General features: G+C 38.7%; 1 protein-coding gene across 1 annotated transcript in view; it reads left to right on the top strand.

Moving 5' to 3' along the window:
• The first annotated feature begins 548 nt into the window (after positions 1-548).
• Positions 549-27,992, top strand: part of acap3b (ArfGAP with coiled-coil, ankyrin repeat and PH domains 3b) — a 105,490-nt gene continuing 78,046 nt past the window's right edge. Inside the window, exon 1 of the mRNA XM_051676468.1 lies at positions 549-709. Within this exon, the coding sequence (XP_051532428.1) occupies positions 663-709 (47 nt within the window). The 5' untranslated portion in view covers positions 549-662. The remainder of the gene's footprint in view (positions 710-27,992) is intronic.

The raw sequence follows: 27,992 nt of genomic DNA, 5'->3' as shown, positions 1-27,992 counted from the left end.
TATTTCAACTCTTTTGGTCCATATAATGCAAGTGAATAGGTGCCACAAAATTGATGCTCCAAAAAGCACATAAAGGTTGCATGAAAGTAATCTATATAACTCAAGTGTTTTAATCCATATCTTCAGAAGTGATATGATCAGAAATAGATAAATATTTAAGTCCTTTTTTGCTTGAAATTCTTCTCCCTTCCCAGTAGGGGGCGATATGCATGAAGACTGTGAATCACCAAAAACACAAGAAGAAGAATGTAAAAGTGATCTGTTTCTCACCCACACCTATCACAACATGTTTGTGGATACTGTACTGTAAATGTTGGGTCTGCGAGAGCCATACCTACTGACAGCTGTGTCCCCCCACTTTTAAAATGGCTACAACGCCCCTACATACAGCAAACATCCAAATTTACACACATCTAGTGGATTTGAACAACAGTAAAATGATGGTTGCATTTACAAAGACTCTCCCTTAGTTTTTAGCCACATGTTTGATGACGGCCCCTTAGCACAGTCAGCGAAATTGAGTCACATTGATCTGGAACAGTGTGTCAGAGTGTCACTGTTTTACCGGGGAAAGGGGACACTCATATTTTACATTTAGTCGCACGACAGCCACCGGCAATGGTATACTAAATTTTTAACTGAAAGACGGAATATCTGCGAAAATGACGGTGGATTTTGAGGAATGTATTAAGGATTCACCCCGATTCAGGTAAGAACACAATCGCATAGTTTACAACCCCAGTTTGCGCGTAAATGTTCAGATCTCCCTTTAAACGACACACATGATTTCACATACAGTTCATAAGATTGTTGATGAGTCTCTTCTGCTGTGTTTTAAGATGGGTCTCTGTCAGTTTGTGGTCAATCCAGGGGTAATCGTAGAAAAAGGTAAAACGGGATTTTAGGTTTAAATTATGCTGCGCTGATATTTAGAGTATTTTTTATTTTTTCAAAACACTGCGAGTCTTTAAAAAAAACAGTCGGTCTTTTTTTTTTTTTTTTTTTTTTTTTTTTTGTCTGTTTAATTGATTACAGTGTTGTCTGAAAACATAGACACCGGCTGTGTCTCAAAATCAAGTGAGCTGCCTAACCGCAAACAGCATTTTGAGCATCATAATCGCGTACGTCCAGCTCTTCTGCTGACTCGGAATGATGCTCAATATAGCTGCCTTAATATAAAATAATAATAATAATAATAATAATAATAATAAATAGGCAGTTCACTAGGGTTTTGAGACACTTCCACTGTGTTCTCAAGTGACCAGTTGAATGAATGTGGGCTCTTTAAGGACACGGATCCTTAGCTGGAAAGGAAATGGCACGATTTCGCTGGTTTGTTGTATAATGAATTGTGTAATTGTGTTACAGATGTTTGTTGCTGCAGTGCTACATCATACACCGATGCATAAGATTTATCACTCGGTACGAATGCAACACCATCACTTGAAACCGTATGCAGTAATTATTTTCTGGTGAATTCATGATGGGGGGCGTTGTTGCGCTTTACATGCCAAGAATCATGCTCACAAGACTGGGCATTGAAATGCATGTTTTCTGTGAAGCATGTATACATTCATGTGCTACAGTTTTTAAATTGTAATAATTATTATAACAGCAATTCACGACAAAATATTCATGTTAAAATGTGATCAGAGGACAACCATATACTGTAGTTGTCATCATAATTAATGAGACAATTAAAGCAACTTATTGTCTTAAATATGGTTAGTAAATGTTTATTTTAGTTTCCAAGGGGCATAGGGAACAGACTTAAAGGAATATTTCAGCCAAAAATGAAAATTCTCTCATCATTTACTCACCCTCATGCCATCCCAGATGTGTATGATTTTCTTTCTTTTGCTGAACACAAATTACGATTTTTAGAAAGATATCTCAGCTCTGTAGGTCCATACAGTACAAGTGAATGGTCACCAAAACTTTGAAGCTCCACAAGGCAAATAAAGGCAGCATATTGGTAATCAATTAGACTCTAGTGGTTTAATCCATGTCTTCTGAAGCAATCCAATCGATTTTGGATGAGAACATAGCAAAATATAACTTCTTTTCACTATAAATCTTGACATCAGCAATCTCCTTGTCGATGATGATTTCAAGCTTGATTACACTTCCTGGCACCATCTGCGTCAAGCACTTGCCAGACTGTAATGGCAAGATGTACAGTGAAAAAAGAGTTATATTAACGTCCGTTCTAACCCAAAACCGATTCGATCATTTAAGCAGACATGGATTCAACCACTGGAGTCTTATGGATTACTTTTATGCTGCCTTTATGTACTGTTTGAAGCTTCAAAGATTTGGTCACCATTCACTTGCATTGTATGAGTCTACAGAGCTGAGATATTTTTCAAAAATCTTTGTTTGTGTTCGGCAGAAGAAAGAAAGTCATACACATCTGGGATGGCATGAGATTGAGTAAATGACGAGAGAATTTCAATTTTTGGGTGAACTATCCCTTTAATTCTTTGGCCTGGCAATTCTCATGGCATAGTTATATGAGCTGATTAGATTTTTAGTGCTGTTGATTTCAGCACAGTGAAAGTCTTGATGTCATTAGTTTAGTCAGCACAGGCAGATTCACTGCTTCACATGAATTTTAATGTCGTGAGTCACAGAGTTTATCAGTCACATGGGTGCAAATATGTTATCACACATGATTGTTCAAAAGAACACAGAAGAAACTGAACTTGTTCCTTGTCTCCATCTGTTCAGTTAAAGTTCTCTTCAGTCTCAGACACTGAGGCAACATGAAGTCTGTTCAACAGCAATGATATTATGTATAACGCAGCAGCCCATTTCAGCTTCTCGCCACCCGTTCGGCACTGTTCGGCCGCGTGTTGTGACCGGCCCACCGGGAAAAGTCCCAGTTCTCCCTATGGCCAGTCCGCCCCTGATTCCATCATGCACCAAGACATGCAGCAAACTGTGAGTGATGCTCAGAGCTCTGCCCTTCCCAGCCTCTTTGTGCCACTGAGGCAGAAAAGGAATTTTCTGTATGCATGGAATACCTGAATAACCTACTACATGTGCCAAAATATGCACTAGAGCAGACTACGCTCAGTATGCTAAGTACCACAATGCGAGACTTGACCTTCCATTTCCAGTGTGACACAAAAACATCAATAACAATAATGATATTAAATCTCATTCTTAACTCATTATTTAATCTGACTGCCAAGACTTACACAAAATTGTAATAAAAATGCAAAAACTGGTTACCACTCAGAATTAAACTTGTGATATAAAGAAGACATGTGACAACATTGGGGCATACTATTGTTTGAAAGATTTGTCATTGCATAATGCATACTTTTTCACTTGGTATTAAAAAATACAGTGGGCAATATACAGTATAGGGCCTACAGGAAGCAGTATGTTAGTAGTTTATTCAGTACATAGACCATGTAATTACTTGGAGCACCTTTAAAGGATGATTTCTACATTTGATGGCAGTGACCCTGTGGTTGCCATAGTGAGTTGTATATTTACTCACACACTTCTTCTCTGGCTAAAGATTTAGTTTCAGCTCTGTCTCTGAAGCCCAAAATATACTTCGGTCAGACATGAATGCTAGGCTTCTGCATACAGGATGCATGCCGCATATTTTGTCATCAGCAGAGAGCTTGAGTACTGAATGTGTGCGGCACGTATTTTCTAACTGCGTATCTTTGAACGTGCAGTATGTGCATGCGCCTGGATTTATTTGCACTAATAGTGGGTCCACAAGGTGGCAACACTCACAGTTGAATCTTTGCTGACATGAAGAAATGCTAGAAGATGGATTTGTCATGGTAAATGTCAAGAGTGTGAGGTGGTCAGGAGATACCTGCATTTGTATATTGTAACCTGCATCTGACAGAATATAAAGCCATCTTTATAGGTCTAAACTCCTGAAGAGAAATAGTCTAGTATCTCATAGCAGTCATAGTGTGCATGTGCCAACCACCTATATATGTGCACAGTCGTATAAAGTATACTTTGAAAGGCTAGCGTTCAAATGTACGCAGACGCTAAGCGTTTGTGTCAAAACCGAAGAATACTTTGGGCTTTACAGTTTGGCTATTTAAGTTACTGTACTGTCTGGATTAAGTATCAGACACTCATAAACCACAAGACATTCAAAGGAATTTCTGTTTAGTTTTCTCTGAATTCACAAGATTTTCCAGAATGCAACTGGACCATCAGTTAGAGTTGAGTATTCAGTTTCACTTAAAAAATTAGCCTCCATTGTGTCACCCTAGGCAGAAAATGAACAGAACTGAATTGGCCGGGGCCCGCAGTGTGTATGGACATGTTGATGGTCAGCCAGCTGCTGTTGTGTAACACAGCGAAAACAGGACATGGTTGTAGGAGGCAAGAACCAGAATGATCTTCCCATTCTTTCAAGCAGGCAGTCAGCTGCAGGAAAGGTGGAGTCAAATTGGTATTTACATGCTTATACCTGCAAGTTGCGATAGGATCAGAACACGTCAGAGTGGATTATTAAGGGAAAATCAGGTGTGGCTGTTGTACATACCGCACTAAAGAAGTTATTATATAGGCCTGATTGAAATTTGAATTCCTCTACAGTAGGTGACACAGTGTCTTGCCATTAATTAAATCTAGGTTACATGTGATGTTTGCTTCTTATTTATCAACTCGCATTCACAATCATACTCTTTGCAAGTATATAAAAGCAGACACTTATAGCTGCATGAGCTCGATTTTACACATTAAATTTTAAAATGTGGCACAGCGCAATTCATTCTCGGCACAAGGGGCGCTATTTTGGGAATAAGAATAAACTGTTTCTAAGGTTAGTTTTTCTTGACATTTTCAGGTCAGCTGTTGTCATGGCAGAGCAACAGTTTGAAATTGGTAGAGGAAATCAGAGTTGGCATCAGAGTTGAACTGTAACATGTTAATATAGCTAGCTACCTGAATAACCTAGTTTAATGGCATTAGACATTTGAAGGTAACTCTGTCGCCTCATTGAGTATTGATGTGTTACTGCCACAGTAACGGAAGAATGCATATTAAGTATATTTTTACAACAGTTAGTTCTCGAGCCTTTAACCTCCTGAGACCCGAGCGTGACTGCTGTGTGTATTATTTAGGAGGCAGTGGTAGCTCAGTGGTTAAGGCTCTGGGTTACTGATCAGAAGGTCAGGGGTTCAAGCCCCAGCACCACCAAGATGCCACTGTTGGGCCCTTGAGCAAGGCCCTTGACCCTATCTGCTCCAGGGGTGCTGTATCATGGCTGACCCTGCACTCTGACCCCAGCCTAGCTGGGATATGTGAAAAAGAAGAATTTCACTGTATATGTGCAAATGTATAATGTGTGATAAATATGTTTTATGCTATGTATTAGAAATCTACTGTCTCCTGGTGAAATTTCCATTCTCTTCTGAAAGTAAACACCCCACCCACCTCCCTCCCACTGAGCCAGACTGAAGGGGGGCCCATTAGATATAAGTTTTCAGGGGCCCAGTCAGGAGTTTGGGTGGGCCTGCATGCATGTATCAGAGATGATTCAGCAGGCTTTTGAGGTATATCTCGTAATCCATTCATGCCCACCACAAAAAAACAAACAACAACAACAACAAAAAACCTTTAAAAATGTAGACATACTGTATATTTTTTTAAAATATATTTAAAGTGTGAACTGAAAAATGTTTTAAATTTTCGATTTTAAAACAAAATATCAATGAATTGTAAACATGATAATAGTTAATATATATATATATATATATATATATATATATATATTGAATTTGATGTGCTGAATTGCAATGTCATAGATATAGACCAAGGAGAGGAAGCCAAACTCACAAACATTTGTTATCTCTGAAAAGCTTATGGAGTCCTATTAAGATACCCCAAAATTTACTACTGTGGCAAGTATGGGCTAAGAGAAAGTTCAATAAAAAAGTCCTATACAAAAATGAATTGCTGGGTCTCAGGAGGATAATGACCTTTAAATCCTGATGTATCAAATATGATGCATAAAAAAATTAAAAAATTAAAAAAAACAGCTCCATAGCCTCCATTTCACTGCCAAGATGCTGAGTGCTAATACACCGATTATATTGTGTAGGTCACCATGTGCCACCAAAACAGCGCCAACCCGCATCTGGCACCAACAATCATGCTATGATCGAAATCACTGAGATCACATTTTTTCCCATTCTGATGATTGATGTGAACATTAACTGAAGCTCCTGACCCATATCTGCATGATTTTATGCACTGCACTGCTGCCACACGATTGGCTGATTAGATAATCGCATGGATGATTGTTGGTGCCAGATGGGCTGGTTTGAGTATTTCTGTAACTGCTGATCTCCTGGGATTTTCACATACAATAGTCTCTAGAATTTACTCTGAATGGTGCCAAAAACAAAAAACATCCAGTGAGTGCCAGTTCTGTGGACGGAAATGCCTTGTTGATGAGAGATGTCAGCAGAGAATGGCCAGACTGATTTGACAAAGTCTACGGTAACTCAGATAACCGCTCTGTACAATTGTGGTGTGGAGAAGAATAGCATCTCAGAATGCTATTCTGAAATGCGGGTTGGCGCTGTTTTGGCAGCACGAGGGGGACCTACACAATATTAGGCAGGTGGTTTTATTGTTGTGGCTTATTGGTGTATGTAGTTTAACAGCATTGGGACATTTCACTGTTGGTATTACCCTACTTACCCATCTTCCTCAGTGGTGTGTTGCTTGGTGTCTTGCAATATTTGATTCTGTTTTGGTTTCTTTAGAAACTATTTTTGCTGGTGGAGCAAAATTAACAAAATAGCTATCCTTATTGTGTCTAAAATTCAAGTTACTCCGTATTAACTTCCTATTTATAAAACACACAAGTGTTGTACTGAATATCAGCACAGGTGAAATTACCTGCGGCTAAATCACAGCCGTGCTAAGATTCAGCACAACGGCATGATTGCAAGTATCATATTGCTTAAATAACAGGACCGCACACTTGTGTTGCAGTGCGTTGGCCAGGTACTTACCTCTGTGTTTGAGTGTGTTTCTGGCCTAAAATTGCACTGTCGGCCCCATTGGAGAGTGGTTAGCCTTCTAGAGGTCTGCTTTCCATTGTGTTTCAAGAAAGCTTTGTCAGTAAATGTGAGACAGCATGCGGCAAACAGTTTCAAACCAAAGTCTTTTCATAAACACAGAGTCAAACACTCACACACCTTACAATACCATCATTCAGTCATGACTGCCAGTGGCCTTTTCTTTAACAATGCAGTAGAGCTACCCTGGTTCTTTGTATACAAAGCCGTGAACTCCCTTCCACAGAAATGTGCACGTTTAAACATCATCCCACATAGGTCATGGTTTCACTGTGATGTCTGTGGAAGGTGTTCATTAAACCTCATTACTTCCTCTGTGGATTTAGACGGAGCTGTCAAACAGCAAAATCGAGTTTGTCGGAAGGAGTCAAAGCAGAGAATTAAGCAAACAGTGGCACTCTGGTCTGACAAACTGAATTAATCCTGTTGAACCATTCAAAAACAATACATTGTGTCAAAGCAAGCACTATGTGATGGCCTTTTCATAATGATGCTCATTACCTTCTAATGCTTTCACTGAAGAGCACAACTGTGTATTTTTGGTTTAGTCCCCATAGTTACAGGAAACTACTACTTTTCTCCTGGCTTCCCACAGTGAAGGAAACAGACAGATTTGGGGTCATGACCCTGGAACTCAGCATGTGTTTCTAGTGGATAGGCTTCCTTAATCATATGTCTGGAACACATGAGAAGAATGTATGTTTTAAGATGACAAAGAACCGAACCAAAGAACATGATATGAGCATTGACTTAATGCTGAAACCATCATTTAGCACATTGCCTGGTCTTTGCAGCTCCATAATTCAAATACAGGTCTTTCCTAAGAAGTTGTATTGGAAATTGCTTTACATAAATTATTTCACTGCAACAGTTTTATTGTTTATGTATTGGAAGAACATAGTCTAAGTTATATCTCACTCTTAGCTAAAGTTTAGGCTATATCTCGCTTTTCAAATTCAATGGTCAATCAATACGTATTTATATTTTTTAAACCGATGGCCGATATATAAATGATAACAATTTTCTTATCATTTAGAGGATATTGATCAAATTGCTAAATTAACATGAACACTTATTTTACATAATAATTGATGACTAAAAACAAAAAATTGGAAAAGAGAAATTGTGCACTCATTATTGACAAGGATCTCGGTAGATTTTAAAACTGTCACAAAAGGGTACAAATATTTCTGTTAGGGCAAAGGCCGATGCTTATAATCTCATAGTGGCCAAATACCACCTGATTAATAGACCTGGCTGATATAACAGCCTGTCACTAGTTTATATCTATTTGATTTCAGTGAACAGCCCCTTTTTTCATTCCTTATACACCTACTTTCGTAATCACACAACCTCATTCTTTTAAAAATTTAAACACAATGTAATCCATTCTCTCCAACATCATCTTTTGTGAATAATGAATATCTTCTCCAGTAAATGTAAGGCAATATGAGCCAATATCATTTGCAGTGGATCCGTCAGGACTGGCCGCCATGGCAACAGGCTTTTTGGATTGGAGGCACGTACGCTTCATCTGCCTTTGGTAGCTAACGAAGAAGTGGCCTACCTTTTCCAAATCACACGCTGAGGACTGAGTCATAATCCACTGAAGATAAATGAAAATTCACTCAATATTTCCCTCTGACTTTAGTGATTTGCACAGTTGATCTCTTGATTTGATGTATTAAATCCCATAAGACTATTTCATTTGAAAGCTCAAGGCATAATCGCTGTTAATTTTATACATAAATCTCATTTTTTAATGTATGATTGCATTCTCAGCCAAAATACAGTATTTGATGGTAAACTCGATACAGAGGAGAAATTCTGTCGGAGAACCAGTAATCCTATTGGATTTCTTCTATGGAACAGGTTTTTGGAGTAGGTATGTTTGCACTGGGTCATTCGCCTGGCCTGGATTAGAACCTGAATCTCATCTCTGTCTGCATACAAAGGAGATGTAGAGGATATTAAAAGGAAGTGGCAGGGGTGGACTGGGAAGAAAATTCGGCCCGGGATTTTACATAGAAACTGGCCCAAAAGTTGTGCATATCGCGGTGCCATTTTGTGGCACGTTCTGCATAACGCGGCGGCCCATGTGGCCCCATTTCGCGGCTGGCCAATGGCCAGTCCGCCACTGGGAAGTGGGATGTAGAATTGATCAAAAGCAAACAAACAAACAAACACTATGGGTAATTCTATCTGACTTTTTCTTATTTTTCTTATTTGCAACAACTCCTATATTGCATTTACAGTTGGGTCCAAAAGTCAGAGACCCCATTGAAAATCTAGAATTATCTGGGAAAATCTAATTTAAACCTGGAAGTTAATTGAATTTTTTTTAGTATTTTGTAAAATATATATATATTTTTAGTATTATATTTCTAGCTCATGAATCATACAAACAAGTTTGTGTCATAAAAGGAAAAGTTCACCCAAAAATTATAATTCATCCTTACGGTGTCTCAAACTAATATGACTTTCAAAATATCTTAATTTGTGTTCCACAAAAGAAAGAAGTTATACGAGTTTGAGAGGGCATAAGGGTGAGTCAAATGATGAGACAGTTATCATTTCTGAGTGAACTATTCCTTTAACCATGTTAACATTTCCTTGTTTTCATTTAAGCACATAAAATGCTCTTTAAATTATGCAGGAATAACATGGATCATTAAGTTTGCACAAACTACTGGAGTCTACTAGGAAATACTAAGAAATTCTGAAATTAATATATAATTTTTTTTAGTTGAACTTTTAACTGTAGTTAACATAATTTGTAACGAAAAAGGAAATATTATTAGAAAATTACCATTTTCACCAGTGTTTTCTCTCAGAATTTTGGGCCCCACTGCATATGGATACAATAAACAGTATATATACACCGATCAGCCACAACATTAAAACCATCTGCTTAATATTGTGTAGGTCCCCCTCGTGCCGCCAAAACAGTGCCAACCCACATCTCAGAATTGCATTCTGAGATGCTATTCTTCTCACTACAATTGTACAGAGCTGTTATCCGAATTACCGTAGACTTTGTCAGTTCAAACCAGTCTGGCCATTCTCTGTTGACCTCTCATCAACAAGGCATTTACATCCACAGAAGTGCTGCTCACTGGATGTTTTTTTTGTTTTTGGCATTATTTGGAGTAAATTCTAGAAACTGTTGTATGTGAAAATCCCAGGAGATCAGCAGTTACAGAAATATTCAAACCAGCCCGTCTGGCACCAACAATCATCCATGTGATTATCTAATCAGCCAGTTGTGTGGCAGCAGTGCATAAAATCATGCAGATGGGGTCAGGAGCTTCAGTTAATGTTCACATCAACCATCAGAATGGGGAATAAAATGTGATCTCAGTGATTTGGACTGTGGCATGATTGTGTGTGTGTGTATGTATGTATGTATGTATGTATGTATGTATGTATGTATATATATATATATATATATATATAGACACAGTGGGTGTGGCGTCAAGCCTTGTAGAGGCATTTATTGAATTTGTTTATGAATATTGTTCATTTATTAAAATTTTCATAAATGGGGAAAATAGTGTCCAGGGGGTATGGTGATCAAAATAAAGAGGAATCTGGCATCCTCGCAGTGAAATGGGGCTCCTTGAAGGTTGGGAAAGTGTTCATGGAATAGCCCAGGCATGGGCAGGGTCTAGAGCTGCATGATTAATCATTAATTGATCGCAATCTCGGTTCAGACACCCACGCAATCTCATTTCTAAATGACAACGATTCTTCAATGTATATTAACGCCAGTGGCATGCATTTGTAAGGCGGTCAAATTTAAATACAAAATTCACTTCAAGATGTGCTTTAAAATGTTGATAAACTTTATATGGCATCTGCAAAACACCTCCTGCACGAGACGCTGAATAAACTAAAACACAACGGCCAAAGACGTTTGTCCAGCACAGTGCTTTACAAACTGCAGGGTGCAGCCACGATTAGCTAGGAGTGTGACATAATCTCTGTTCAGTTCAATATTTGAATAGCCACCGATGCTACAAAAATACCAGCATTACCAAGATCTGACTAAATTCGCTTCCCGTGCACTGTTTAATCACAGCCGGCTGCTTTCAAACGCTCACATGCGTGTGTCTGCCCGTGCGCTTGTGTCTCGTGATGAATGCAGCGCTCCTGCATGAGACTCTGCATTGTTTTTAATCAAAATACCCCTCTTTAGGTGATATTAATGGAAACACAGCTGTTAGTGAAATACCAGTGTAAACAGATGGGTTAAATCTCGCTGTCTTAACGAGATATTAAAGCAAACACAGTCGTTAATGTATAAGCAGATGGGACAAATTCTTCAAAATATTAGATTTGTGCGATGTCTAAATGTATATAAGCTGCATGCTGACTGTTATAGGCATTCAGGCATTCTTACTGCGTCAAATCAGGATTAATGTAGATCTATCACAGTAAAGAGTGTCAAGTATTAAAGTAGTTTAGTTTTGCATTGAATTACCTTTTTTAATGTTTTATATTATAATTTTTTTAATGTTTAATTACTACTGTTGCTAAAAAAACTTAAAGCACTGTTTACTCTATTCTCAATTTAATTACTGAATAATTCCTTTACAAGCTTGAAGCAAGTTTTACAAGAGAAACACTGAAGGCTTCATTGTTTTAATTTAAATTGTTAATATTGATTTAAAAAAAACTTTTGTAAAATAACAGTGTTTTATTTCATATTTTCATACAAGTGCAATACTAAGTTAACATAGAACTGTTAATGAAGCTTTTTTCAGATCGTTTTGCTTTTTACTTAGCATGTGAGAAACAGGTTAAATCGTTTTTTTATTTATTATGCAGTTTTTTTAACAGGGATTTTTTTGTGCAATAATCACAAGGTGCTGTTTGGTTTATAATGTATTCGTTGTGCCCTCTTATGGACTTAAGACATTTTAAATGTATATATTCGATTTACAACTTTATTGCATTTTTGCATGGATTGAAGCAGAGAACTTATTTTCAGAATCTCTAGTAAATTGTTTAATACCCTTATGTCCAGGTTTTTTAAATCACTGAAATAAGCATTTTTCTTCAGAATCGGGAGAGAATTGTGATTGTGAAAAAAATCGTGATTCTCAATTTATCCAGAATTGTGCTGCTCTTGCGGGGTCCAACAGCCGCACGCACTCCCCTCTTTGGTCCGAGGCATCCTTGGCGGCCTGACTTCCCAGGCCCTTGGAAGGAGAGAGGGGAAGACGGCCGAACTCGTGCTTTCCTCCCCGGTGACGTATCTCATTCATACCAGGGGTCCGAGGAGTGGGTCCAGCAATGCATTTAACTTGGCCAAATACTCCCCACTTTACTTCTGGGCCTGCGAGGATGCCAGTGTGTGCACACATGGAGAATAGAAGCCGGCTCCCGGAGAAGAGGCGTGCTTTGCATTTATTTGGCAGCGGTGATGAGGCTAAACACAAATAAGGTGTGCCTCATTCCTCATTCCCCTGCTGCCCAAATGTGGCTTATTAATTATTCACCTCTTCTCTTCATTTTCTTTTTACATAATTATGCTTAGATTTATTTGACAAGCCAACATTTAGATTTTGTACAATCAGTCAGTAACCAAGTGCTCTTCGTAAATCAAACCCATGGGTAAGAAAGGCTCAATAAAATTGCAGAGGATCTACTTACTCAAGGAACTGTTTTTCTTGGGAAGAGTGCTCCATCATGGCTTCAAGCACATGCTGAGAATACCAGGATGCTATCTTTCATGTCAAAACCATGGCAGTGCCACTGAAGGACTTCAAAGCAGCACAAGAATTTGAGATGTCACTCATTTCTTGAAGTGTGAAAATATTTTGTGGTAGTTAGCAAGAGAATATTTGTTTTCCTCATGCAGTCTAGGCTGACAGTGTTTACAGTACTTCATTCAGAATAAACATGTTGAGCAATTTGTACCTCATTCTACTGGATTACCCATTGCTTAGGCTGTCTACATGCTGTGTCTCCAGAACACATTTTGAGATTAGTGCATCATCCATACAGATTAGTGCAAATTCTTTTGTCTGCACATTGCACCAAAAGTTTGAATTGATTTACTGTATCTCTCTAGACAGCAGTATCTCTGTCTGTTGGCGCTTAACCTGTTGATGCTGTTTTGGTTTAATCATTCCTAAAGGATTTAAGATTGGACCTCAATATGTTTGTTTTATGTGTGCATTCACACTGTTTCCTGTACAGTGGATGCATCTCTGTCAGCCATGAGTTATTATTATAGACCTGAATTGAGTTAATGTTTTGAACACTCAATGCTTATACTTGTGTCATTTACTGTCATTTCCCATATAACACAAAGATCACTGCAAAAATACAACTGGTATGCCGCCTGATGAAGAAATAACAGAAAATTTAACGGTGAGATTGTGGCGTCAACAAGTCCTATTATCAAGATGAGCTTTGCCCATTTGAAGCAATCCCCTATATCTTCTGAATCTGTAGACACATTGAAGGTGTACATTGTTGAAGCTCAGGTTGTAGACTCCTTATCTGGTCCTACACAATGTTGAAGGCATGCTCCCTTAGGCGTAAATCATATGGGTCTAATGACTCATAACGATGATATCTGCTGAAAGAACCCTATGAATCTTTGTTGCATACCCCTATCTGCATTATAAAAGGCTCACTGTTGTGCATGTAAGGTGTTGGACAACAAGCCAGGCTTACTGTTGCTTAGATCGCTGATTAGCTTTCAAGTGATTTCTAAATTTTGTGGTGACCTCATTGAATTCAATGATAAAAATTGATGGCCCATGCCTGGGATGTTACTTTCAAAACAAATGGCTTAAGGAATAAATCGCTTAGTAGTTTCTTAAAATGTAAGTGGATGGTGATCGGACTTTTGAAGCTCCAAAAATCACAGATAGTCAGCATAAACGTCATCCATACGACACCAGTGGTTAAATTAATTTCTTCTAAAGCAAAACGATCACTTTTTTGTGTGAAAAAGAACAATAATTTAAGTACTTTTTAACACATTAAACAATCATTGCTTCCAGTACAAGAGTGCTGCGTTCACGCAGTCTCATGTGATGTATTCGCGTTGGTATGTTACAGAGGTAATCTCACATTTTTCACTCGGTTGAGGCATCCAGGACAAGCACACAAACACACCATTGTGAGTGAACAAACAGACACAAATACAGATCTAAACCAAACCAACAAAGCTTCTGTACAGCGTTCCTCCTACTCCGTTGTAAACAGCGCTGCTCTTCCGGGTGTGTCGCACGTGTGTCAGTTCTCACACATACTGCTGCTGACCGGAAGCAATGATATATATTTAAGAAGTACTTAAATATTGATCTTTTTCACACCAGAAGTGATCGTATCCCTTTAGAAGACATTCATTTAACCACTGGAGTCATTTGGATGATGTTTATGCTGACTGTCTGTGATTTTTAGAGCTTCAAAAGTTGGATCACCATTCACTTGCATTTTAAGGACCTACTGAGCTGAGATATTTTTCTATTTTTCTTCAAATGTGTTCTGCTGTAGAAAGAAAGTCAAACACATCTGGGATGGCATGAGGGTGAGTAAACACACTGGAACTGATGCAAAAATCTCTAGATAGGATATGCTGCTTGTCTGTGTGTGATCACTTCCCGTGTGATCATGTTGTTTTAATAGTGTGGTCCTTAATGACCAGGCCTTGGATTTTTTTTTACTCGCACTAGCAATGAAATGCAATTCGATTTTGCTGCCTTGGTGGAGAAATTATGAAGGTTGCATTTTGGGTTGAGGTTCAAAAGTTTCATATTTATGAAACATTTAGGTCTTGTATATGTCCTGGGAAAATGACTACAGACACATGCAATGCTTTGCAGTGCAGTGCGCAATTTCAACACCTCTTGTGGCACCATATGGAATAGCAATATGCTTACTTCAGCAGCCCAACAGAGCAATATTGACTCAACCAGTGGTGTGAGTTTTGGATGGGACTACGTATTTGCCAGAGCATCCGTATTCTTGCCTCAATGCCTTTCATTGTGATGTATAAGTCGAAGTTATTTTCATGCCACTGATGCTGTCAGTAGACCTTAACTTGTATTTAACCCGGAATACTCCTTTATGGGCCAGGGCTCGACAATAAGTACTGCCCGATGGCACGGGGCCAGTGTGAGAAAGATTTGGGCCAGTTGCTAGAACTGTCACTTGCCTGATCGGGCCAGTGCTGCATTTATAACATTAGTGCAAGCAAACAACAAGCGAGAGAGCACAAAAATTACACGGAGCGAACGAAGTCTTCTAACCGAGGAGCGAGGAGTGTTCTAACCACACACTCAATCATGCAAAGACGCGCAAATGCATAATATACTGGACGCGCCAAGGCACAGTCGTGTGCACGCACAAGATCGTGCAGACACCGAGCGCACTCTCCTAGCACTGTCCTCGCTCTTTTCCAAGTGTCTTAGCAGCAGCTATTATCAATGTGTAGAAAATAGCAGGAAAAAAAACCCACTTAATGAATTTCATAGTGGGATTTAACGTCTTGTGCAACACTGTAAGTATCCCCGCACATTCCGTGTTCACAGTGCGCAAAATCCCCACATTTTTCGTTTTTACATGTTGGTGAAAATTAGTAATCCACACATTGGAACGTTTTTAAGAATCCAAGACATTCCTGGAATATGGGTGAACATGTGCGGTTAGCAGCATTAAAGCTGTTGGTGAATTAGAATCTAGCGCAGCGAGCGCTTATGCTCTTATGGGTTTGTGCATGGATTTTTTTTCTCTAGATTTTTGTCATTAGCAATGGCTTAGAAGTAGAGGACACCAAGCCACTCTATTGTGGGCTGCTTATTTCCCACAAATGGATGACAAAAGTGGAAGTAATCACCAATTTTGGATTGGTTATCTGTCCTAGAAGAACCTCTGGAAAAAGTCGTTTTGGATTAGACTGCTTGTGGACTGGTGGAATTTGGATATGTGCTTTCTATCAGCAATTTAAGATGTTTTGTTTGCATTTCATGTAGCTATTGCCTTTTAACCTGGTTGTACATTGCATTATTATTGCTTCTGTTCTATTTAATTTTGAGTTCTGACCGATTCAGTTTTGGGTCACTGGATTCTGGGGCCCTCTTCAGCACTTTGTGAAATTTTTTTTGTCTATACAACCTTGACTCAGTGCCTAGATCGGGCCTTCTGTTCATCCTATATCTGGGGCCATTTTTTCAGTGTGAGTGCCTCCAAACTCCATGAAATCACAGATCCCTTGTGAATGATAATGGAAAAATGTATTTGGAGACATCCATTATCTTCTTTACTTTCTTCTTTGTTTAAAGTTTCATAATTAGTGCTAAGGCAAGCATCACTTTTAATATTGCTTGTACTTTGGGTTTGGGATTGGAACAAACCTTAACCCTATGCATTAAACTTTGGTGCATAACTCGTCCCGCACTGTGTATGCTACAGACATGAATGATACCTCAAATCGCGTGGCTTTTTGCAAATGGCTGAGGAGAGGTGTGCTTTTACTTTAATAAGACATCAAACGTGCTAATTTTTGCCTAGCAGACAATAAAACAGCGCTGTACAGAGTGATGGTTTTGCTCGTGTTTGCGATAACATTTTTTTGCTAATTTGTGATGGCAAATTTTAACCCATTTGCATGTTTGCAAGAAGTGTCATGTCTGCTTCGCTATTGCCAAATCTCGAGCACTCTAACTTTAGCAGGTTGCTACGGATCGTGTTCAGGATTGCAGTAATGTTTCTTCTTTGCTGCACAGTAATAACGCAGCCATGCTCTAGAGTCGCAGCATTACAACCAGCGTGCAAAAACACTGATTTGAGCAACAAAAATGCTAGTTATAATTCTGTGTGCCCTCTGTAAGAATCTAGTTGCTTGATTTCCAGAGGACAAGCTTAAACAGTGGTGCTTTTGACTCAGAAACTCTGAATTCAGCATGTTTCTGAAATTTAGAGAAATACCATAGTAGGATGCTTTCCTCTTATAGGCTCTTCAGATTAGTATGAATAGTTGGGTAGTAGGTTGAGTAGTTGGTTTCCAGTGGTCTATGCGTTTTTCATTGTATCTTGTAGTAAAATATTTATAGGGGAAAAAATATATCCTTATATCAAATAAGACTATCATATCAAAATTCTAGTGCTAGTAAGTACTAGTAAATAATAATATATTAATAAATAATAAAACATTTCAACCATTCTCTTTTGTGTGCTTATACATTATACGGTTCACTGTTTAGATCGTTAAATGTTCTGGGAATTTAATTGTTATTATTATATTGTTTTTCAGTAGTTTACCATAAGAACTACATTCTCTTTTTAAACATAGTATACATTTTTACCATTAATTATAAGGTAAACTCATCCTTTTTACATCTAAAAAAAAACATTACATGTATTGTCTTGTTAAATTGTGTGGCAGCGGGGGCGTGGTCAAGCATATCTCCGGAGAGAGGGAAAGCGGTAAGGGTGCTTACACCTGAGCTAAATTATGTCTAACACCTGTCTCTAATTTCAGTGAGCACAGGAGAGCGGCTTAAAAGAGCCACACCACCAGCAGTCAGGGAGAGAGATTGGCGCAAGGAAAGCCACGGTGTTATATATTGTTATGCTGATGATGTAATGAAGTGGGACTCTTTAAGTAACTATTTGCTTGTGAAACGGTTGAGTGTGTGTGGAACTGTAAGCGACAGGGTGCACAATTAAACGTCTACCTGAACCAGGAAATCTTGCTTCTCGCCGCCTCCTTCCACTGAGAAGTGTTACACTGGTGCCGAAACCCGGGAATTTAATCGTCAGGGTCACCACCGGATAGTTATGAATATCCCCGTGCACACATTTCACCCTCACCGTTTTAGTTGCGCCCAAAGCCTCGTGTTGAACCAAGCGTTGGTGGATAGTGGTTTGATTACACCTGGTGTCCACCAACGCTTGGTGAGTACCCCTCTTGACACTCCAGCCCGGTCTGGGGCAGCCTGCGGGAGGTCAGAGACCCGCACCACCGTCCCCAGCTCCATCAGAGGGCACTGATCCCAGAAGTGGTCCGGGTCCCTGCACCTCCAGCAGGCTGGCCCAGGCGCTACGCCCGCACTTGCATCGGCAGGCGCTCCCCCCTGAGAGGGAGATGCCAGCCCCAGATCTCGGCGGTGCGTTCAAACAAGTCCAGGAACGCCTCAGGGTCGTCCGCCGTCCCCATCTTCTGTAACGCAGGTGGGGGTAACGGCATGTGGGTGTCCGGGGTCGCGGCTGGGGATGCCTCGTGGCTGAGGAGGCTCCGGATCGCCTGCCGGTCCTCTGCTTGAGCGCGTAGGAGCTCCACAAACCGGCGATCTTGATCTTGCCGGAGCTCAATCAGGGTTCGCTGGTGGTTCAGATGTAAGCCAGCGAGGGCTTGGAGGATCTCAGCCAACTGGGAGGACTCTATGGGGCGACTTCCGTCCATCTTCAAATGTTCCCGGGTTTCGGCACTAGTGTAACACTTCTCAGTGGAAGAAGGAGGTGAGAAGCAAGATTTCCTGGTTCAGGTAGGCATTTAATTGTGCACCCTGTCCCTTACAGTTCCACACACACTCAACCGTTTCACAAGCAAATAGTTACTTAAAGAGTCCCACTTCATTACATCATCAGTATAACAATATATAACACCATGGCCTTCTTTGTGCCAATCTCTCTCCCTGACTGCTGGCGGTGTGGCTCTTTTAAACCACTCTCCCGTGCTCACTGAAATTAGAGACAGGTGTTAGACATAATTTAGCTCAAGTGTAATCGCCCTTACCGCTTTCTCTCTCTCCGGAGAGATGCTTGACCACGCCACCGCTGCCACAAATTGTATTTATGTTATTGTTTATTTGGCAGGGACAATGCACAATACATGTATATAGCTAAAAGCTAATTTTCATCTGCAGTTCCTGGGTGGAGGCCATCTTGATGCGCAGGTAACAGAGATAAAAGATAAACAACCAAAAAAAAAAAAAAACAACCCCAAAACAAACAACAGAAAAACAGTATGTTTCTGATTAGGGAGCACACTATCAGCACTCCCAACACCATTTAAAAAAACAAACACTTTATTAGTAGAAAAAATTTCCAACCAGACACTCAGTACATACCAATGCTAACCACATTCAGTGTCTCTTAGCTCAATGAATGCAGACCTGAGTAGCCATGTTTTCAAACTATATTTAAAATGTTTAAAAATATAAAATATATTAGCATTGTTTACCATATATTTTAAGATAACTACCCATTAACTAATTAGTTTTTTTTTTTTTTACTGTAGCATTTTTACATTCTTTTACCATTAAAATTACGGACATTTTTTACAGTAGCGGGGCCCTTGCAACCACCAGCAACACCCTAACATTGTGGCTCTCAACATCAAGTTTTACTCAGGCAAGCACCAATCACATTTTCTTTAGAAAATGGAATCACCTAGTTGCATGTATTCTAGTGTGTCCACTGATTGATTGTCTATAGGTCAATGGCCTGACCACTGCAGCCAGGTGTCCCCTTTAGAGTAAAAATCAACCTTTAAACTTCATATTTTATTGTGGCATTGCAAAGAAAATCTACCATATGGAAAACAATCATACATAACATATTCTGGGCTCCAAACCCAAACAAGTGGTTTTGCTTGTCATGTTGTTCCCGCTGCAGTTCTTTGGCATTCCAGAACTCTGTTGCACATGAAAACGTGCTGCTGTTTAAAGCAAACCCATACTTGACTTTACATTATTGATTGTTGTTGTTGTTGTTTTTGGCCACAAATGAATCATTGAAAAATAGGATATGATAAACTTACAGTGGCATGTGGATACATCTGTCGCAATGTTGAGATTTCAGCAAAAGTGTTTGCCTTGCGTTTGAAGCTAACCCAAAAACTGCTCTCCAACCTTAAAGCATGTTAAAATAATTCGAAAATACTGATTTATGACATAATTGTTGATATTGCAAGTGGAATAGCACAATATTAAATTACAGTTAAGCTCGGTGCTATCCCCGGCATTACTTGGATTTATCTCTAGATTTAACGTATTTGGTTCATATGGTCATGGGGTTATGGGCAGGCCAATATCTCAGACAAAGTGATGATCAATGGTTCAGTCTTCTTTCTACATATTTGTTGAATATTTGTTGACAGATCGCCTTTGTCATTTCAGAACCCGGCAAGTATTGGTTTCTGAGAAAAGAATTGTTACCTTGTGATAGGCCACAAAATTCCATGACTATGATTTAAGTGTGATAACTTAATGGAATGGTTTCCCCTTTGTAACCTATTTCTCCTTCTACAAATAGAACCTCCACATTTACAGTATTAATATCAGCAAATGATGATGGTTGATTACAGTTCCAGTCCCACACATTTTATAAGGTGGCATTTGTGTTTTTCTCACCAACACTACAACACTATGCACTAAATTTCCAGTATTGATCCAAAGGTTCTCTTTGCTATTGGCTGTTAAACCAGTGTTTTTTACTATTATTATTATTATCATTTTTATTTTATTTTTTGAGGTTAAGAGGTGCTGATTTATAGTTTCTCTCACCCTCTTTTCTTGTTTTTCTCTTTCAGTTTCTCTCTTTTAATAAAGCTAGGTAATATACTGTAGCTGAAATGTACACATCTTAATTATTCTCAATGTTTATGAATATGCTCTGGAATGGTTAAATGTTAGAATTTTTAAAAAATTATTTTATGTACAAATATACCAGTACAAAGTAATAAGCAGCAATATTTGCCTACTTATATTATATATGTAAACATTTGAAAAAATGTACATTTCCATGCAGGAATTTTCATAATGTGAACTATGATATGGTATATGGAATACTGTGGTAATGTTTTTTTAGTGTTGACGAATCTTTGTCCGTGTTTTGAAACAATTCACTGAAGAAAAAAAAAAAGAGAAAAAAAATAAAATAATATATATATATATTATAAAATGTATGTCTAATTATGTATATTAAAATTATTGTGATAGTCACATTGTTGGTTAATTTTGTTTAGACAGCAAAATAATATAGAATAAATTGTAAATACAGGATATATCGCTCTGCCCTACTTTGCATCTCTGTGTCATTCTCTCTTTCTCTTATATCACCATCAGGTTCCTAAATAAAATAAATTCTATTGAATAATTTTTCTCATAACAAGACCAGGATAAGAGCACTCTGTGGTACACATTCTGATGTGATCATCCTATAGGTCAAAGGTCTCCTTCTCAAAAATAATGCCTAAAATTGTCTGTATCATTCATGTCCATAGCACGTGAGCAGAATAAATTGTGTGCCGAAGTTTAATACATGAGGTTTTAGGTTTTGAACAAATCACTATTCTTAAGTATGAGCAGTAGTAGAAGTGATGCTTGCCAGTATTTATGCAGTAGTATGTCATTCATTTGCCATCTCTGGATTTGCCTGATTTATGAAGAAATGTCAATATTTGTACTGCATGTCATCTGTAATGCATTTGACAGTCGGTCTCTAGTATTTGGTTTGGAAGCTGAAATTCATGGTAGACCGATGCACTTATCAAGAAATGTGAGGACCAGCCATTAATAACAGCACTACTGATAGTTCTCAGAGCAGTTTTCTCAGCACTTACCAAACACAATGTACTCTAACGCAGTCTGCAACATCCAACTTTGAATTTATTGAATATTCACGATATAATCGCACAAATTTGCTGATGATATAAAATTAAGCAATACTGATTTTAATGTGCTTTTTATTTGGAAATTAAGTTTCATAAAGAGCATCAGTAGACTAATTTCACCATCCTTTAGGGCTGCACAATTAATCAAAATAGCATGAATATTGGGATATGGTCTTATGTGACTATTAAACTGCGAAAGGCTGCAATTAAAAACGGATTAACATGGTGTGTGCGCGTTTGAGAATAAATCGATGACACGCTGTTTTGTGCACGCGCAGGGCTCATGGGCTCGTGTTTTTAGTGCTTTTAGAGCAGTTCACATGCAATGTGAAAGAAAAGTACTGCAGGTTCAAGCATTTGCGGAATTCCCATCATTAGTAACTGCTACAAATAATTATACAATCTACAAGCACTGCACGGTATAACAGAAGAGGAGATTACAGCGTTTCACAAGATGCGGAACATTGTAAACTGTCACACACTGATGCAGCATGTTCAGTGTCAAAATAAAAGCTCCAGGTGAAGGTGAAGTAAAAAGGACAGAAAATATATTATTATTGTATAAAATATCTAATCCTCAAATAATAATGATAACTCAGTATTATATTATTAGAATAAATTTGAATGGGTCTCAGTAATATTTTAGTATAATACAATCTTCAAATGTGTTCCAGAAAATATTAATTTTTTGCACACCTTGTTCATTCACAAGCATTTTTTTTTTTGTTGTTGTACAAATATATGAAGTTAAACTATGTATCACTGTATATAAAATATAAATATAAAAGTGCATATCAATGAAATTTATTAAATATTCTCTCTTTTGTTCATTTAATGAAAAACTGTGGGAAACATGTCTTCATTATTTTTTTTAATAGATTTTTAATTAATGCCTTTAAAATATTGAGTCTGCTTGGCTTCAATGGCTGTTTGGATGAAATGATGATTCCTCGATTAAAAAAAAAAAAATTACAGCGCAAATACATAATTATCGAGATATACAGTGCATCCGGAAAGTATTCACAGCGCTTCACTTTTTCCACATTTTGTTATGTTACAGCCTTATTCCAAAATTGATTAAATTCATTATTTTCCTCAAAATTCTACAAACAATACCCCATAATGACAACGTGAAAGAAGTTTGTTTGAAATCTTTGCAAATTTATTAAAAATAAAAAATGAAAAAATCACACATACATAAGTATTCACAGCCTTTGCCATGACACTCAAAATTGAGCTCAGGTTCATCCTGTTTCCACTGATCATCCTTGAGATGTTTCTACAACTTGATTGGAGTCCACCTGTGGTAAATTCAGTTGATTGGACAAGATTTGGAAAGGCACACACCTGTCTATATAAGGTCCCACAGTTAACAGTGCATGTCAGAGCACAAACCAAGCCATGAAGTCCAAGGAATTGTCTGTAGACCTCTGAGACAGGATTGTATCGAGGCACAGATATGGGGAAGGGTACAGAAACATTTCTGCAGCATTGAAGGTCCCAATGAGCACAGTGGCCTCCATCATCCGAAAATGGAAGAAGTTTGGAACCACCAGGACTCTTCCTTGAGCTGGCCGCCCGGCCAAATTGAGCGATCGGGGGAGAAGGGCCTTAGTCAGGGAGGTGAGCAAGAACCCGATGGTCACTCTGACAGAGCTCCAGTGTTTCTCTGTGGAGAAACCACTCCTCAGTAAATGGCACATGACAGCCCACCTGGAGTTTGCCAAAAGGCACCTGAAGGACTCTCAGACCATGAGAAACAAAGATTGAACTCTTTGGCCTGAATGGCAAGCTTCATGCTTGGAGGAAACCAGGCACCGCTCATCACCTGGCCAATACCATCCCTACAGTGAAGCATGGTGGTGGCAGCGTCATGCTGTGGGGATGTTTTTCAGTGGCAGGAACTGGGAGACAAGTCAGGATCGAGGGAAAGATGAATGCAGCAATGTACAGGGACATCCTTGATGAAAACCTGCTCCAGAGCGCTCTGGACCTCAGACTGGGGCGAAGGTTCATCTTCCAACAAGACAACGACCCTAAGCACACAGCCAAGATAACAAAGGAGTGGCTACGGGACAACTCTGTGAATGTCCTTGAGTGGCCCAGCCAGAGCCCAGACTTGAACCCGATTGAACATCTCTGGAGAGATCTGAAAATGGCTGTGCACCGACGCTCCCTATCCAACCTGATGGAGCTTGAGAGGTCCTGCAAAGAAGAATGGGAGAAACTGCCCAAAAATAGGTGTGCCAAGCTTGTAGCATCATACTCAAAAAGACTTGAGGCTGTAATTGGTGCTAAAGGTGCTTCAATAAAGTATTGAGCAAAGGCTGTGAATACTTATGTACATGTAATGTTTTTAATAAATTTGCAAAGATTTCAAACTTCTTTCACATTGTCATTATGGGGTATTGTTTGTAGAATTTTGAGGAAAATAATGAATTTAATCCATTTTGGAATAAGGCTGTAACATAACAAAATGTGGAAAAAGTGAAGCGATGTGAATACTTTCCGGATGCACTGTATATCGAATATCATCAGTAGACTGAAAAATATCTAGACATATATCTTTGTAGGCATATTGCCCAGCCCTATTTTTAGGCACAACATATAGCAGAATATATTCACAATATAGCACAGCCTTAAGTGCCTTATTGCTTTAGGTAATTTGTTTTATTTTTTTATAAAAGTTTATTTTATTAAATTTATCATGTGCCATCCTTCCGCTAAAAGATATAGTCCCTGACATGAAAACTAAGGCTAATTCTTTGGCCTCTTTGGGTGCTGCGCAGGGATTTACACAGGTGAACGGGTGTTTTACATCATAGCTCTTACTCTATTGTGTATTTTAGAACATCTGTAACGCTGTATTAACCAATCAGCATCCAGGACCGGAAATGATTGTTATGTGTGCTTTTGCTCTATATATTTAAGATTATGGATGACCCTGGTAGCTCACTTAGGGATCATTCAGACCGATCACATTCTTGTACTAAAAAAACAAGACATACCACAACAAATGGAACAGAACGCAGGTTCTTGAGACCTTAAAAGTTCAAGTTATTTTAACTTACATCGGCGCTCCTCAAAAAACGAAAACAGCAAGGTGCAGCGGTCAAAGATGTCCGTGTAGTGCATGTTTATGTAAAAATAACACGTTCTGTTTGAATGGCCCCAAAGAGATGCTTGTCATTGGGCCTGTGCATTTGATTGCACTTATCTAATTAGGATAATGTCTTACATTTTAGTTATTTGGCCCCTTTTTTTTCCATAATAGTGCTGTTGCAGTAAAACCATACTTCCAAAATGAAAGGTGCTTCTTGAAATGAATTGGATCAGATAAACTAGGTATATACTGTTTAAATAATCCATGCACATGACGTGATATGACATAGTTGTTAAAGCTCTGTTAACCATGCTAAAATGTCACTGGTTCGATTCCTGCAAAAAGCAAGCCACGCCATGAGCCATTACCATTGTACCCTTGAGCAAGGCACTTAACCCAAAGTTGCCCCAAGGGGACTGTCCCTTTAATGTATGTACTGTAAAGCCAAGTGACTCCTCATGAGGTTCAGGGAATAAAATAATAAAAGTAATCCATTATTAATCCATTGTACTCTTACCCAAACACAAAGACACGTCACTCCATGATGTTAACTTGTTTTACTTCCTGGGTGGTCGATGTAAGTAGACAGATTATCTTGTATCATTAAAAGCCTTGTGAAACCGCTAACAATGTGAATCACATGAAGGTCTTGTAGATATTGAACTGGTTTCTATGGTAAAGTATTGTAATCAGGCTGCACACGCCAAAAACAATTTAAACTAAGAACAAACTTTAAACTTAGTATGAACCTCCACTGTGGGAATTTCACAAGACCAAAAATATGTGAAGCTGTGCCATAGTTGCACATTTTTCACAGTGTCCGGGCCGTCAGTTTTAGACAATGTGGTTTAAGAGCAGGCCCTGTTGGACCCAACAGTGGAACATTAGAACAGCTGAACCATTGTCATTCTTTCTAATGGATGGTCTTGCAGGCAGGAAGGAAAGGCACACTCTATATACTGCATGCTTGGTGTGCTCTAGAGCCCCAGTTACAGAACCAGCTCATGTGTCCAGTAAGAGATTGGATTGAACCTGGTATAACGGTGGACAACTTGAGTGTGTCTTATGTCTTGAGCATGGCTGGAAGAGACAGGTTGAGCGAAATTGTGTACGTGTTTTGAAAGGAGGAATGAGATATACATGCAAATTTGAAAATTAGCAGAGTTAAACCTGAATTTAGCAGTATACATCTGTGTAAATCTCTTGAAGTGCTTTAAAGGGGCCATTTTTTACACTTTTGTAGCATTGTATTCTTTTTCCCTGATGCCCACTTATAATGTTAGTCAAGTGGTCTTGTACCAGAATCAGTAATAATTTAGTTTTACATGACCATTTTCACCCACTCTATTCACAGTTTGCTGACCAATCACTGGGCATCACCATGATGATTCTAATTGCTGCTGGACTGTTTTCTGGTTCCGGTCTCCATAAGTAGCTATGTAAAAACAACCAAAATAAGCAATCCACATGGAGAACAACAACCATTTTAAGTGTTAGTTGGAGTAAACATGAGTTCACGCTCAACTTGTGCAATTGCTGGCTGTCATAACTACTCAAATTAGTTAATGATGTCAGCATAACCAACCTCGGGCCATCACTTCATGTCATCTACCCACTCGGGTTAGGCACAGTCAAAAGATGGTAATCGCAACTCTGTAAAGTATCAGCATTATGGTGCCACATGTTTTTGTAATTTGGCCATTTTTACAAATGTATTACGCTAAACATCACATTTTCTGCTAAATACATACGGCGATGCAAGTGAAAACTCTGGATATCGGAAAATGAAAACAGGCTTCCGTTAGGAATCGTGTACCACTTCCGCGTTCAAGAAAAAGGTGGATAAGGAGTAAAAAGAAGGAAGGTTATTTCTTTTCTTAAACGTAAGAAATATGATATAGTCTTTCTTCAAGAAACGCATCTTTCCCTGCAGGAAGCTGAAAAATTTGGGAAGATATGGGGTGGACATGTTTTCTTTAGTGTTGGCTCAAGTAAGAGCAAGGGAGTCATTATATTGGAAAATAAACATCTACAATTCAAATTTCTCAAACAGTTTAATGATAAATTAGGAAGAGTCATTATTATTTTAGCAGAAATTCTGATTTTGGCTAATATTTACGCACATAACGCTGATGATCAGGGCTTTTTTATAGATCTTGAAGGGATGTTGCAAGCCGCTGGCACCCCTCATGATATAATTTTGGTAGGAGACTTTAATCTTTTGATGGACTCAGTCCTTGATCATAGTGAAGCAAAAGTGTGCAAGCCCCCTAGAGCAACATTGACACTTCACAGGATGTGTAAAAAATCTTGGTCTTACAGATATTTGGAGACTTTTGAACCCATCTGGTAGAGACTATACATTTTTTTCATCAGTTTTTTTTTTTTTTTTTTATATCCAAATCCCTCATTTCATCTGTTGTTGATTGCTCAATTGGAAACATTTTAGTCTCGGATCACGCCCTGGTGAGTTTAGAGATGTTGCCACATATAGAGAAAAACAAATCATATAGTTGGTGCCTTAATGTATCCCTTTGGCAAAATCCTGATTTCCAACAAATGTTAAAGACTGAAATCAGTGTTTATATGGAGACCAACTGGTCCTCGGTATCCTCTGTGGGCGTGGCTTGGGAGGTACTTAAGGCGGTTCTAAGGGGTCGGATCATACAGTATGCCTCATTCATCAAAAAATCCAAAGCACGAGAACTCGTGGAGTTGGAAGGAAATATTAAAAGTACAGAAGCAGAGCTGAAGCGCCGTATGTCATCTGATGGCCTCAGAGAATTGACCCAATTGAAATATAGATATAATACTATTTTGTCGCAGAAAATTGAGTTTTGGTTATTCAGGGCAAGACAGTCATACTTTGAGTTGGGGGACAAAGCAGGAAAACTTTTGGCTAGATATATAAAGCAGAGAGAGTCTTTTTCTACCATTTCCTCAGTGAAATCTGCTGGTGGTGAAATTTTTACCTCAGCCATTGATATTAATAATGCCTTTAAAGAATTCTATCTTGATCTTTATAGTTCCACGTCTTCGTCTATTGATGACAATATTAGAAACTTTGTGGAACCATTAGATCTTCCTAAACTGAAGACTGAGCAAAAAAATGCTCTTGATTCTGAGATAACCTTGGAGGAGCTTGATGAGGTAATTAAGTCCCTAC

Source organism: Myxocyprinus asiaticus, chromosome 37 (assembly GCF_019703515.2).
Source record: "Myxocyprinus asiaticus isolate MX2 ecotype Aquarium Trade chromosome 37, UBuf_Myxa_2, whole genome shotgun sequence".
Classification (NCBI taxonomy): domain Eukaryota; kingdom Metazoa; phylum Chordata; class Actinopteri; order Cypriniformes; family Catostomidae; genus Myxocyprinus; species Myxocyprinus asiaticus.
This window is presented reverse-complemented; position numbering and strand designations above follow the sequence as displayed.